Source organism: Lichenostomus cassidix, chromosome 5, assembly GCF_008360975.1.
Source record: "Lichenostomus cassidix isolate B80296 chromosome 5, HeHo_3.0, whole genome shotgun sequence".
Taxonomy (NCBI): Eukaryota; Metazoa; Chordata; class Aves; order Passeriformes; family Meliphagidae; genus Lichenostomus; species Lichenostomus cassidix.
The window spans coordinates 56,495,872-56,510,816 of record NC_139486.1 but is presented as its reverse complement, the minus strand read 5'-3'; the positions used below and the strand labels follow the sequence as shown (position 1 = coordinate 56,510,816).

Below are 14,945 nucleotides of genomic sequence, written 5' to 3'. Positions count from 1 at the left end.
TTGTTCAGTACACAGATCTCTGGAGTTAAGATACTAGTGGCTGGCTGGTGCTCTCAAATTGTACAGTAAACTCAGTTTAGATATGGTCAGTGCTTATTATGCATAAACTATGGAAGTGTCTCAAACCAGCCTTTTAATCTGCAGGTATGGTTTTCTCTCCTGGATATTTATAAGCAAATTATGTTGGCATAAAGTTAATGAGACTGTCCTCTTTAAAGCATGAAAGACTGTGTTCCTCCTTGATTTTATTTATATCATTTGACACACAGATCTTTTACTCTTTTGAATGGAACTGAATTTAGCATCAGTAATAAGTATGCCCAGTCGTCCTGTCAAAACAACTCTGAACATCTTTGTAAACATTCAAAAACAGCAAAATCAAAACAGCAAAATCAACCCTTGGACCTGCCTACATTTATACAGGCATGTCCCCCCAAGGGCAGGGCTGACACAGAACACAGTATGTGGCAACTGGAGGTGTAATTTGGGGTTCACACTAACTCATTATATGCAGCAAAGATTCAGTTATTGTCATGGAAAAAAACCAGTATCACAAATTATCATTTTGTTTTCCCAGAAAATGAGCTTTTTTTAAGTGGAACTGCATTCTTGTAACAGCAGGACTTCTCAGTTCTGCTAGCACCTCCAGGACAGGGTGGAGGCGATTTTATTTGTTGGGTCAAATTAATGTTTTTAAGGAGAAAAGGGTCACCAAGTCTTTTTGCCTGATGAAATCAAGTCAGTTTGTGTAGAAGGAACAGATGCTGCACTGCAGCCCTGTGATAAGTAATGTTTGCAGCCTGTGCACTAAGTGGGATTTAATAGTTTTAGTTTCTGGGGCAGATTGCTTGTGCTCACTTAAGTAAACAATGTTTGCTTTCTGTTTGTGATGCAGCTGCACTTCTGACAGTGAGACGGGGGAAGATTTCAGGTATGATATTGTTTGCAGTTATTGGTTATCCTGCTAAATCGATTGCTGTAGAAAAAACCAAAAGGTTTCTAAAATCTGTGCTTAAGATTAAGAGTCAGAATTCTCAAAATCAGTGAAATTTTAACTCCATTATCTCAGGATACAGTTTTTGAAACCACTTATGCATGTTACAAAAAAAGAGTTGGATTTCTGTTATGAAAGCATTGCCATTTGGGAATTTTGAAAATTGTGTTCTAATATATAATTGAAAGTCTTTCTCTAAAGGTCTGAACCACATTATGCTATGCTTTAAAAAACAGTATCAAGTATTTAAAGGTTTCATTTAATAAAGCAAATTCTCCCCATTACCCTTCCCTTCTTTTTTTTTTTTTACATCCTGTCATAAGTTTATTTTCTCACCTACCATTCTTCAGGCACACACAGAGAAGTGTGGAGAGCAGCAGATTAGTCCATCTGTTGGCATGGAAATTATTTTTACCTGATTAACATAGCTCAGCTTGGATTTTGGGAATATCTACCAATTAAAATCAACTAAGATCAAAGCTTTCTGACTTTGAGGTGCAAACCTCCAGAATGGTAATCCTTGTAACAGTGGTGATGCTGTTCCTGCTGGAGTCAGTGAGAACTTTGTTACTGAAATCAGCAGTGTCATATGGATTTCCTGTCCCTGAATTAAGCTAAATTGTGTGGCTTCTACTGACCAGGATGTTTTCTTGGTTCTGTTATTTTCCAACTGCTCCACTGCCTTTTCATTAGCTCCACCAGCTTCTTCTCTCCCATTTATCATATTTCTCAGACTTGTTACCTGGCTGTCAGACTGAGCCCTGCAAAACTTCTGCTCCCATCTGTGTGTAGCATAATGAGGGAGTTTCATGCACCTCATGTCTAAGCCTCATGGTAAAGGATACTTGGAAACCTCACAGTCCTTTCTGTATTAAGAAAGACTGAAATTTCTGGGTCAAGTTGAAGGGAAACCATTTAAACCCGTTAAGATACAAGAGAAGTGTTATCAGAATTGGATATTCACATGTTTGAAACTTACAGGAATGGACAGCAAAGGGTGAGATAATGTGCACAACAGTACAGCAAGAGTATTAAAAAGGAGGAAAGAATATTAGACTGGAAGAAATAATTATCTACATTATCATATGTTCTGGGAATCCTAGTTGGTTAAGTGCTGTAAGAATATCTCTGGTGGTTTTGTTGCACTGACATCCTGGAGAACCTTTTTGGTGCTCTCAGAAGAGAGAGTATTTTGGGCCAAAGTCTTTTGAGGTCTTGAGCATTCGCTCATAGGTGTTGAAGGCTTTCTACAAGGTTGTTTAGCACTTCTCAAAATTGAATCTTAACCATACCTTTTTTAGGTCAATATCATATAGCACAGACTTCTAGCATGAAAAGAGTTTTATTTCTGTCATGCAGTCATTTTGCTGTATTTTTAATTGTAGCATAGTGATATTGCTTTGTGGTGTTATTTGCACTGTCTGAAATAATTTGATTTTTTTTTTTAAACCCTTGTGTTTGTTTTCTGCAGCCCAGAGAAAGAATCTCCTGTTGACATGGAATTCAGGTAAAACATTTTAAAAATGAATGGGGAAGCTCCAGAGGTCCCTTCCTACCTCAGCCATTGTGTAACTCGGTGAACATTGTTCAGAAGTCTCTGCACTTAATGAGTTTAATGTTCCCCCTAGAAGACAAACAGGATGTCTCTGTATGCAGCTACTGCAAGATTTAAAATAAGAACAAGCCAAATGACCCTTGAAGTTTAATAATGGCAAAACTATTTATTCCTGAATGCTCTGGATTGGCAAGACCAGAATGCTCCAATAGTTTCCATCAGGCTGAAAATAAAAGAGGCAAATTTTTTCATATGCAGTGGTAATACAAAATAGTTCACATTTCTCTCATATCAGGAGAACATTTGAATTTGAGTTGACTGATAGCAGAAGATAATGAATTGTGCAAAATAATCAAGATAAAACTAGTCAGCAATCCCAAAACACACAGGAAAGGCTTTGCAATGTATTATTTCCTCTACCATCATAATCCTAACTCCATTGCATTTTAAGTGCATTTATTTTCTTCTAAAAATTGGCAACATTTCAGATTTTGTAGGTTTATTAAAGCAACTGAGATTCATATATGGATGCTCCTTAACTAGCTGCATTTTCAGCGATCTTGAGGATGTATTGTGCCTCCTGGGCTTAACAAAACAAAATGTGAAAATAGAGATTAATAACTTTAAACGAACAATCTTCACAGAAAGAGTAAGGTTGAAGGGAGCACAGCCTCCCTGGTCATCTGGTCCAGCCTCCCTGCTCCAGCAGGGCCATCCCAGAGCACATGGCACAGGATGGTGTGCAGATGGTTCTGGAATGTCTCCAGTGGGGGACACTCCACAGCCTCTCTGGACAATCTGTTCCGGTGCTCTGTCACCCACACTGTAAAGAAGTGCATGTTGTTCTTTTTGACAGTGTTGTTTCTGATGAATTAATCTGATCCATAATTAGTAAACAGGCTTGATTCTGTATTAGACAAAGCTCATAATCTCCAGGGAACTCAGGGGAGCTTTATCCCTATTCATTGCATAGCTGAATTTTTCTGTCTGCATCTCTGTGAAAATTAAGAGGCTGTGGTTAGTCTGTTGTGTTATCAGAGGGGAAAAAAACACACTCCATTGATGAAAACACATGGTAATTCATGCAGTCTGGGGACAGGAAGCAATCACTTCCACCTGCAGAATAAATTCCTTTTAAGTCTTTGTTGGCTGAGCCATTGGTTTGCATTCAGTCCTGTAACTGAAACCTTGTGTATGTTCAAGGCAGACTTTCAGAGCAAGTCTTGCACACTTCATTGCAGAATATGTTGTTCTCTGGATTTTTAGCCACATGTTTCTTACAGTTTCAGTAACAATTGTGTTTGATTGTCTCTTTACTGTAAGCAGCACTGTGGATGGATTTCATTTATGTGGAAAAGAAGTTTGCAAGCCCTTGCAGGTTTTTTGTTTATGTCAAAATATGATCTTCCTGATATGTCATCCCAGTGTCAATTTGCAATTAGGATTAATTTAGAGGAACTTATTAAATCCTCAGTCTGTAATCAATTTTGTCAAGCTTGCTGCCTGTTGCCAAGCTCCTTGCAGTAATGAATTTTCCCTGATGTCCCAAAAGCAGAATTTAATCCAAATGTGAATGGTATTCCCAGACTCTGTTCTGGTTTTCAGCGTGGAGTGCATCACACTGGCAGAGCCCATATCTTCACTCAACCCAAAAACACTTCTAGCAAAAGTTGGAAAAGCTTTTTCCTCAAACCTTTGCTGCTGTTTTTCAAAAACTAAATTAGAAGTGACTTTCTGATCGCATTGAGAATTAAGAGCTGCAAAGGCACAGATTCAAGCAATGAAGAGGAGGGGAAGGGAATAACTCTTCATCTTGAAATGCTCAGAGCAATTTTTTCTCAATTATTGGCATGAAAATTTCGTACTAATTGAAAAAATGCTTCTCTTGAGGCAGACCTGAATGCTCTTTGAATTAGATTTTGGGACTGCAGGCTGGGCTGCCTGGGGGATATTTTCTGTGTTTTCTTTTCTTTTGTTTTGCTATTTACATTTCATTTTCCAGTGAAGAAGATTTATAAAGCATAATTCAATTCTAATGGCCCATCATAAATTTTAACTTGGAAGCTTGTTCACAGGATAGTGGAATTGTTCCTTCAGGTCATCAACAAAAATCGGATTCTATCATGGTTGCTAAACAAGCTTGGTAAAAGCCTGAAAAAAACAAGCAGGGCAAGTGACCTTAACTTATAAAGGGAAATAAAATCTACTTTGTCAAGTCATAGCTTGAATTGCTTTCAGGTCCCAGTAGAAATAGGCTGCCAGAATGGATGTCTAGCAGACAGAGGCCACGTTTGGGTGAGAGGTCCTATCTTTTTATTGGATTAGCTGATAGAGCTAGAAAGAAAACAAATATGCTTTCAGGGATATGATCCCTCTTTTGGCCCTTTTCTAGAGAAAGGGTGATATGCCAATGAGTTTTCCAACAGTATCAGTTGCTCTGATAAAAGATGTTGCCTTTCTCCCAGCTCTGCCTTACTGAGGTCCTTAGTGCACCACAGACAGCAAAAGCACAAATGCTCTAGTGGGCAGACACTTGTATTTTTAAATAGTAGTTATAATAATAATTTCTATGAAATAATACATGCATAATGAGTGAGATCTTGCTGACTATACCAGGTAAGTTGTCCCTTCTGATGGTACATTATGAGGGCAATTTCACTAGGGGAAATTTAGGAAATATTTTTTTGTCTGTGTTCCCTTTTCTGGCCTTTATAGGCATAGAAATAACTTATTTACTTTCTTACTCTGTTTTCCTCTTAGAATTGGGAAAATAACTGGCAGAGGGAATTGCCTTTGTGCATATGTGGAGTTGTTTGGACCTTTTTCAAACACATTAAAAATACCTTTTTTAGAATGTCCGTCCTGAAATATGTTGCCTAACCAGTGATCTGCTACACTTTTTTTAAATTATTAATCTATCCAAACTGAGATGGTATGCAGTCTTTGGTAATTTTCCTCCTGCCATCCACTCTGCTCAAGAGGCAGCTTTATTGAGCTACACTCTCTGAGTAGAAGAGGGAACAAAGTGAAATTCAGTTATGTAAACCATTTCAGTATTCTGTTGGAAATTTATCATCTTATGTATTTCCTTGGTGGAAATTGTCCTAAAGAAAGAAGTTTAAGTGTTCTTGAAGACTAATCACTAGATTCTTCATTTACAAAATATAAAATGGTTTCCAAAAGCACCAATTGCACTGGCAAGCTGGCAGCTCTTGTGTTTGTTTTTTTCCCAGGAAAAGAGGTGCAGTAGCTTATGCATCCCAGAAGCCTTGGCTGCTCAATGCCACAGTGGAAGAGAATATCACTTTTGAAAGCTCTTTTAACAAACAGAGGTAACAGGCTCCAGCAGTGTTGTGTGTTTTACTCCCCTTTTCCCTAAACATTGGGGTCGTGTGGGTCACACATGGGGTCCCCATCTCCTTGTAGGAACAAACCTAGTGCACCTGCCTGAACATGGCAATATCCCCCTTTGTCCCTGTTTTTCCTGAGTGACACAAGGGACAGGGTTTGTCTCACTTGAACTCGAGTGTACGAATGTTTTCATTTCCAAGGACTGTGTTTGTTTAGCATGCAGTGTTCTCACACCTGATTGACTAGTTTGCCTCTCCTGGAAGGACATCACCTGACTGGGAGTGGGAATGTTGTTTGTAAAGGATTAATGGGCTGCCTTTTTGTTCAGAATACATGCCCCCCAGATATTGTAAAATATTTAGAAATCAATTGCTGCTGTTCCATTCCCCCACACTTAAAAGAAGTGGTCGGTTATGTATTTGTATCCTACACTCATTTTTTTCTGTCATCCTTGGATATTGAAAAAAGAAACAAGAAACAAAAGCCCTGGGTGTAAAAAACAATTAAATGCTAAAAAATAGCAACTTACTTTGGAAAAAGTTATGTTTGTTTTTCCTGGGTGTAACTATTTAACATTTTTAATTGGGAAGCTGATCTAGGATCCTTTTTCTCAGCTGAAATATTATTTACTTGCCCGTGATTGAAAGAGATCCCATTAGAACAATTAGTGGCTAACAAATATGTTTTCCACCGTGTGATTTTTTCCAGCCGGTTGGTTTTTGTTCCTCTGCAGGTAGGAAATGTGCTTCTCCAGCAGTATCTGTGTGGATTTTGTTGCCTTTTTTGTTTCCACAGGTACAAAGCAGTAATTGATGCTTGTTCCCTCCAGCCTGATATTGACATTCTGCCTCACGGAGACCAAACCCAGATTGGAGAGAGGGTCAGTTAACAGCTACAGGCTTCTATTTTTGGTTTCAATATATAGAGGGGGGGGTTTATTATTTTGTTAGTTCCTAAAATCTTACAGGTTATTTGGCAACAAAGGTCATCTTTTAGTTAAGTGTATGTTTGGGTCATTAGTCTGAAAGCTCATTGCTCAGTAAGCATGGAAACACTGTCATTTATGTGAGGTGCAGCGATTTAAATGTGCTGCTATCAGAATGTTTGACTATTCTGCAGCTGCTGTTGCAGATATCCTGACTTAAAAGGACATTTTTTGGTTTCTTTAGGAGTAACATAAAAATAAATAATAACACTTTTTTTATTTTTTTTAGAGCCCTTTCATTTACAGAAGGGCAGGTGTTTAATCAATGCCTTTATCACATATGGGAAGATTAGGGAGTGACGAGAAAGGAAACAGAAGTCACAGATTTGTAAACAATTTACTCTAGCATGTACTGCCACCGTCACAAACAAGTAAAAGAGCCCCAAAAATGCTCCCTAAAACATGACAGGGATACATTGCAAGCCCACATTTTGGAAAAATTTCCCAGGCTTTCTTTGCCCAGAAAGTCTTCTATGGATAATCCAATCAGGATATGAATATGATTATTCATTTGATGGGTTTTTTTAACTGTCTGGTTGCTTCTCTCCTGCTTATCTGCAGGGCATTAACCTGTCTGGAGGGCAGCGCCAGCGGATCAGCGTGGCACGAGCACTTTACCAGCAGACAAATGTTGTGTTCCTGGTGAGTAGCTGCCCTTCTGCTCATGCTCCATGCAGAAGCTCAAAATGGGAGCATTTAGAGTATTTCATGGGTCACACACTGAGCGCTGCTTCGTTGAGCTGAGCCAAATGTGCACTGTGTATTTTAGATCTGTTGTCAGCTAGCCTGCAGGTAAAGAAGCATTTTGTAAATGGTGCAGAGAGACAGATAGATGTTGCACATTGAAAGGCTGATGCTTGGTCTCTCAGTATGCTGAAAATTCAATTTGACCCTTGTTTTTATCTTTGGGCCTTAAAAATTTAATAATCTCAGCTGTATTCATGAAATTCCTAAGCTGTCTCAGGCCTAAAATGAATGTTGTCTTGTGTCTGGGATGTTTCCTTCTGCAACAATCTAAGCTGCTTTTCCACCCTGAAGTGCCTGTTGCACATCCTGTCCCAGCTTCAACTATGGAAAGAGAGTGACTGCAGGTTCTAACAGCTTCACAGGTGCATCCTACACACTCACTGGTAGTGAGCTTGCTAGCTTTCCAATTTAGGACTTCCTTCTTTAGCTCAGCTTTCCAGAAGGTTTGAACCCAGCTGTAAGGACAGTGAGACATAAATCACGTAGGATTAGGAATGCTGTGCACATTAGCTGTCATCCCTAAAAGAAAGGGAGCCTATTGAGACATTTCCCTGTAATTAGGCTGATCAGTCTGTGCTTGCTTCATGTGTGAGGCATTTCCAGGCAAAGATCAGAGTGCAGGAGAGTAGGGAGCAGTTGTACCAGATGCTGCAGATCAGCTTGGTTTTGCCCTTTTTGTCCTTCTGTGAAGGACACTCAATAGTATCCTAATAGTAACAGGTTCTCATATGGTTTGATAATGTGAAAACACCTACAAATAAACTTTATTTCCTAATATATAAAAATAACTAATATATGAAAAATAACCAGGAATCCTCTGTGTTAGTATTGGCAAACACTCAGATCTTCTAAGGCTGATTTTGTAAAGAAATGCTCATGAAACTTCACTCTCACAAGTGTAAATGTCATACGGGTGATGTTTAGGTCTGTGCCAGATCAGAAGAGTGCAGCAGCAGAGCTGACAACATCTTGCTCAGTAAGCACAGAGAAAATTCTGCATCACAAAGTTACTGTGTTTGAAAAGCACTTTGCAGGTGCTTTACATTATGGTGCTCTGGTTTATTAGAATTTGAGTGGTCATGTTTATGTTACAGTTTATTTCAGATATTTTTTGACTTTTAATAAAGCCTGGGTTTAGTGTAATATTACAGTAGGAAATAGTAACACTGAGTAAATCCTCCAGCCAGTATCGCTATTGCAAGCAGAAATACCAAATCAAATCACAAGGTTTGTGATTCCATATAAATAGCATTAGGTAAACAAGTTTCCCAAAAGATGGTACAGATTAATTTATGCCTAGATGAATTACATATAATTGATTCAATAAGATAGTCTAGGTCAAAAATCCAGCATCTGAGTTGAGTCATGGAAATTATCAATATTGCTCCTTTTGTGATTTTTTTTTTTTTTTGGTGATTCTTTGTTAATAGAGTATTGATTTATGAACAAAACAAAAAAATCTGAAGCCAGTGATGTACAGGAGAAATAGAAATATGCTCGTTGTCCCTGGAGCAGTTATGCAATAACTGTGCCATAGACCCAGCCTGGGACACTGTCTGGAGCCTGACAGAAGCTGTGTGCTCCAGCTGTGTGGGCCATGAGCACATCTGGGGAGAGGAGCAGGTCCCAGAAAGCCCCACAGAACTGTGGCATTGACACAGCTGGCATTACTGCATGTCTGAGTCCCTGCAAAAACACAGTTCAAGGCTTTGGTGCTCTGTAAATTAAAGAAACCATTCCTCAGCAAGGTTTTGATCTTCTAATAGCATCTTTTCTCTCTTTTCCATGTTACTCTAACTGCTCTTACTGCTGTTAAAACCTTAAAATCAGTTTCCTTAGATCCCATCAGTTCTGGCTCCAAAAGCTGACCCACTTCTCCTCATGACAGGATGATCCTTTTTCTGCCCTGGATATCCACCTGAGTGACCACCTCATGCAGGAAGGGATCCTGAAGATGCTGCGGGAGGACAAGCGGACCATTGTGCTGGTCACTCACAAGCTGCAGTACTTGCCCCACGCTGACTGGGTAGGAAAGCTCTTCCCATTTTTTCTGGAGGCAGCAGTGTGGCAGGAATTTGTCTTGCTGCAAGCAATGCTTTCATTTCATCTCTCCACCAAGTAATAGCTTAGTGGGAAGAGGTATAATAAAGATTTTTTGAAAATTAGCCAGTTAGGGGTGCTGTAATTTTGAGATTCTTGTCTTAGAACACATAAATAGTTTGGATTTTCATAGAGCTGATACTTAATACTCTCAGGAAAGCAGGTTGCATTTAAGATATATTTGCTATCCAAAAACATTAGTTATACTGGGAAATATTAGCTAATTTTTATATCTCAAAATGGTGAAATGTTTGAGTAGCACATTTGCCTCTGCTGGGATGTTACTAGGAATTTGTGCCATCATGGAACAAGGTGCATCGATGCAAAGTGGATATTGAGGTGCTTGGAAATGTAAGGAGAAAAACCCACTATTTCCTTGTGGTTAGTACTAGTGTATAATATATCAAGAACATCTTTGTCTTTTGGCAAGACTTTAAGAAATGTGTAGTATTTGATTGTTTTGTTAGGTTTCTTTTTTATATCTTGTGCTTTACAGGGAAAGAAAAGAGGAGGTATGCTTTCTATCCCAGTTTGTAATTGGAAATGTCAGAGAGGAAGAAGGAATTTTGGGGGTTTTGATGTTTGTTTTTTTTATTTCATTGGCTCACATGGCTTTGCACTTAGTTCTGCAGTTCTCCAGCATCCCAGCTCTCCTTGCCCACAGTGATTGATGACTGCAGTTATACCTCCTAGCAGGACTTTTCTCTTTCTCACCTTGCACAGGCTATAGCAGCAGTTTCCTGGTCTCAAGAAATAATCACATTTCAGCTGCTTCCTGAGCTTCATATTGGCTAGGTATAAAGTTGCAGGTAGACGTTCATCTTGCTCTGATCAGATTTTTGGTGGGCAGCATTTGTCCTTTATGGTCTCTGCTGTCACCTTGTCCCTCAGCTGTTTACCTCTAAGAGTTACCACTGTTTTCAAAACGATTCTGGTTTTCTGGTTAGTGTCTCTTGGGGTACAGGAATTTTCTGCCTTCTTCCCCTTCCTATGAGGTTCATCTTAACTTTTTTTTTATTGTTATGTATTTGCTATTGTTTATTTTAAGTGTACACAGCCTTTTATCAGCATAATTGTTTTAATGTTCTTTGTGAATGTCGGACCCATTTCTAGATGTTGGTGTTTCATGAGATGTTGTATGAAAATTACATTATTTTTATTATCTTCTAGATGTGTAATTTTTAATGAAATACACTGTTTCAAATAGCCTGTAGCTTAGGAAGGATTTGTATGAACTTGATAATTAAAAAATATTTATTACAAAATAGTTTACCTTTTATTCCTTAAGTGTAGATTTCATTAATCCTTAGCAATTCTGACCCAATGGAGTGAAGAGGGAATATTTATTTTGTTTTAAGAAAATTTAAATAAAAATATAGTTGAAGTATATGTCATGGTCACTCTAAATCTTTTTAGGAAAACCCTCAGAAGAATTCAAGTTCCAGTTCAGTTGCAGGTTTCCTGAATAGATTGACCACAGAAAGATCCTAGATTATTTCCCTGCCGCCTGCCTGTGGAAATTTCTGAGTTTCCAGGGAGAGAGAAAAATAAATAGTGCATTTACTCTTTTGTAATGATGTGGGTTTGCAATCTGCTTGCCTCATTTTCCAATTGTCCCTGTCAGACCTTGGGGTGACAGTAGTTACATTGTGTGTATTACATAGTTACACTGACACAGACCTGGAAACCCATCCCTGCAGACTTTTGTGTATATATATATATATACACACATATTTTTTTTTTCCAAACTGTGTCCACTATTTATGCTTTTAAAACTTGAGGGATTTAAATTCCCTCACTCTTCCTTATCAGTCCATGGTATCAGAGAAGGAGCCAGCATGCTGATATCTAATTTCCTGAATGAGGGCAAAACCTACTGCACTCAATATCTTGCTAAAAGCTTTTTCCTTTTAGGAGGTAAGAGAACTCTAAAATCTTATCTTGCTAATGCCTGGTGTTTAGGAAGAGTAGTGTGCCCTCCTGTCTGCTGACAGGGATCCCATTCTTCTTCCTTAAAAGCAGCTTTTTCTGAAGACACAGAGAGCAGGAAATTTCTGGGTTTTTCAGCATCTTGAAGGAAGAGGATAGAGTCAGGGGATAATGTCACTGTCTTTGAGGAAGACAGATTAATATTAAATATTATTTATTTAAGAAAAGAGAAAATCGTGTCAAAGCACAGCAACATAGCTTTAAAATAAATAGACGTGCCCAGCTATTTATCTCACCCCTTGTCTTTCTGACTTTTTAGATAATTGCAATGAAAGATGGTAATATCCAGAGAGAAGGAACACTCAAGGACATTCAGAAATCAGAGACTGAGCTCTTTGAACACTGGAAGACATTAATGAATCGACAAGACCAGGAGCTGGAGAAGGTCTTTGATGGGCAGAGCAATCAATATATGCATGAAAATGTTGTAGTCTTTTTTTTTTTTCTCTGAGTTGAAAGGATTAGCAAGAAATAACAGGCTGTATGTGATGTCTAACTTAATAGGAATGTAGTATTAGTATTACCATTATTATTTATCTCTTAAGATAAATTCCTTTGTCTAGACATCTCATATTTCCTTGATATTGTTCTAATCATTTCTTGATAGGAAGCCCTATCAATACATTGTCATCTGAAAAATATTAAATAGGGCTATTTTAGGAAAAGCACTGCTAATATTGACCATTGGTTTTATATGTATATGCCTGAATTTACTCATTGCTTTGGGTAGAAGCTTTTCAGATATGTCTTCATTAAGTTCCTTAAATTATGATGTTTTGTCTTTCATACTATAACACAGGAGTAATGAGATATTAATCTTAGTTCTTATTAATTCTGGGGTAACTGTCCAAGTTACAAATGCCAAGAGGGTTGGGATTGACACCCTGAAATTAATATTAGATATCTAATTTATATCCTTTGGTTTTACACAGAGGTAGCAAATCAATCACTTATGGCTGCCTGCTGTAAGATTGTCACTTCTATTTTTCACTGAGTGGAAACAATTTTATCACAACCAGGATTTTTTTTTTTTTTTGGGGTATTAATTCTGTGGTTTAAAACATATGAACTGTCCCTTTTTCAGGAAACAACTATTGAGGAAAACCCTGTTTTGGAAAGAACAAATCTCCGGAGGACAATGTATTCCCGGGAAGCATTGCTGAAAGATGATGAAGAGGATGAAGGTGAAGCTTTGAGCCTTTGAGTCCATTGCCAGTACATCACTGTTTAACAGTTAAATTATATTAGAATGAATTAACACCATTCAAATGGGCGAGAGGAAAAATCATTTTTCATGTGGGTCATGATTTATAAGAGTGCTTTTTCCATTGCTTTGACCTCTGGACTAGAGTGATTGCAAGCATTCGCAAGTCATCACTTCCTCCAGACTTCTGAGGTTTTTTCTTGTATGTGAATATCATTTAATAATGAATGAAGAATAATATTAAACTATGCTGGGTGTACTTCACCTGTCAGTGGCTAAACATGCTTGCTTAAGGTTTTACATAGGAAAAAGATTGCAATTCATTTTTGTCAAGCCGCTACTTTCAAACTGCAAAAACATGATTGAAGAAATTGATTACCAAGTGCTGAGGTTTTATTCAACCTTTTAGTGTGCATTACTACTAACTTCAGCAGGTTAACACATGCATGCCTGAGCAGGTACTTTCACCCTAAAGCCATTCTTTATCCTGGCTTGTGGCTACCACTTGCCAGTCCCTTTGACATTGATGTCACCATGCCTGTCCTTTTGTCTCACACGTTGCAGAAGAAGTAACAGAGAGTGATGACGAAGACAACCTGTCTTCAGTGCTGCACCAGAGAGCCAAGATGCCCTGGAGAGCCTGTGGCAAGTACCTGAGTGCAGCAGGGATCCTCCTGCTGCCCCTGCTGCTCCTGTCCCAGCTGCTGAAGCACACAGTGATGGTGGCCATCGACTACTGCCTGGCGCTCTGGACCGAGCATGCCATTTCCATCAAGATAGAGCCAGAGGCAAAAAACTGCTCCCAGTGCATGGTAGGCAATGCCTTGCTCACCTTCCTCTTGTGGTTTCACTGGTGGGGCTCACCCACTGTCAGTCTCTGCCCCAGAATTTGTATGCAGTGTGCTGTTTTTCTATTAAAGAGCCACTCTCATGCATTTTTGCACACACAGTGCAGTAAAACGAAGTTAAGTTTGGTGTGTTGCTCTCCTTTTGCTAGATATACTGTATTTTAGTCACCTAGCTGTTATACCTAAGCCTGGGTCTCTAAAGTAATTTTGATATCATAATTTTTTTCTTTTCCCTGAATTCTGTGATTTTAAATTTCATATTTATCTCTAATTTTCAAGCAAACACTTCTCTCTCCAAAGGATAAAAAATTATGATTTAAGATGGGTGAAAGTCATAAACAGTTTAATTTAGGGAGCAAAAAGGATATACTCTTACATTTTTTTCAGTCTTGTGCTTGTGTGTTTACAATAACTGTTAGATATAGTTTAAAGTGAATAATTGTGTTATTCTTTGTTTCTTAGGAATTAGACCATTCTCCATATTCAAAAGTTTTCAGCATTCTTTGCTGCCTTGGCATCGTGTTATGTCTTGTCACATCAATAGCAGTGGAGTGGACTGGCTTGAAAGTCACCAAAAAGCTGCACTCTTCTTTACTAAATAAAATCATTTTGGCTCCAATGAGGTATTTCTCTGATATTAATACAAATTGTATAGTCATAATTTTGTTTTCTTTACTTTAAGACAGTCTCCTAAGTGCAATTTTTATTAAGAAGTGACTGTACATCACATGTATTTTAAGATATCATTGAAAAATCACCAGGTGTTAAATTTCTGAGTAGTTTTTGAAAATGGTACCCAGGCTGCTTGAGTTCTAGACATGAGTCAAATGCCTCTCCTGCCCAGCTGTGACTTCAGAGATTTACTTGCTTGCATGTTTAATTTCTCTTTGCTGTTTTTAATTAGGGAGAAAACACAATTATTGATCAATATGTTGCACAGATAATTCATAGCATGCTTCATCATCTTAATCACTGGAAATACTTACTGTCAGGTCGTAATTATGCAAGTCTAGGAGAAGCAATGAGCTCAGACAAGTGTCATTACAGGCATCGTTAGAGTACACTGGGATGTACTTTGTTCCAGCAAAGCCCTTGGTTGTCCCCCATAAGATTTTTTCCCTGTGCATGAAAGGAAAGGTGTAGCTTGATTCAAATCTGCAGCTCTAGGAAAA

At 38.3% G+C, this 14,945-nt stretch overlaps 1 protein-coding gene across 1 annotated transcript in view; it reads left to right on the top strand.

Annotated features, from left to right (window-relative positions):
* The window catches only part of ABCC8 (ATP binding cassette subfamily C member 8), a 72,930-nt gene that overhangs the window by 40,906 nt on the left and 17,079 nt on the right, over nucleotides 1-14,945 (top strand). Inside the window, exons 17-26 of the mRNA XM_085063232.1 lie at nucleotides 896-931; nucleotides 2,466-2,501; nucleotides 5,783-5,881; nucleotides 6,696-6,780; nucleotides 7,447-7,527; nucleotides 9,521-9,658; nucleotides 11,981-12,106; nucleotides 12,806-12,905; nucleotides 13,490-13,737; nucleotides 14,236-14,396. Coding sequence (XP_084919358.1) covers nucleotides 896-931; nucleotides 2,466-2,501; nucleotides 5,783-5,881; nucleotides 6,696-6,780; nucleotides 7,447-7,527; nucleotides 9,521-9,658; nucleotides 11,981-12,106; nucleotides 12,806-12,905; nucleotides 13,490-13,737; nucleotides 14,236-14,396 — 1,110 coding nt within the window. The remainder of the gene's footprint in view (nucleotides 1-895; nucleotides 932-2,465; nucleotides 2,502-5,782; nucleotides 5,882-6,695; nucleotides 6,781-7,446; nucleotides 7,528-9,520; nucleotides 9,659-11,980; nucleotides 12,107-12,805; nucleotides 12,906-13,489; nucleotides 13,738-14,235; nucleotides 14,397-14,945) is intronic.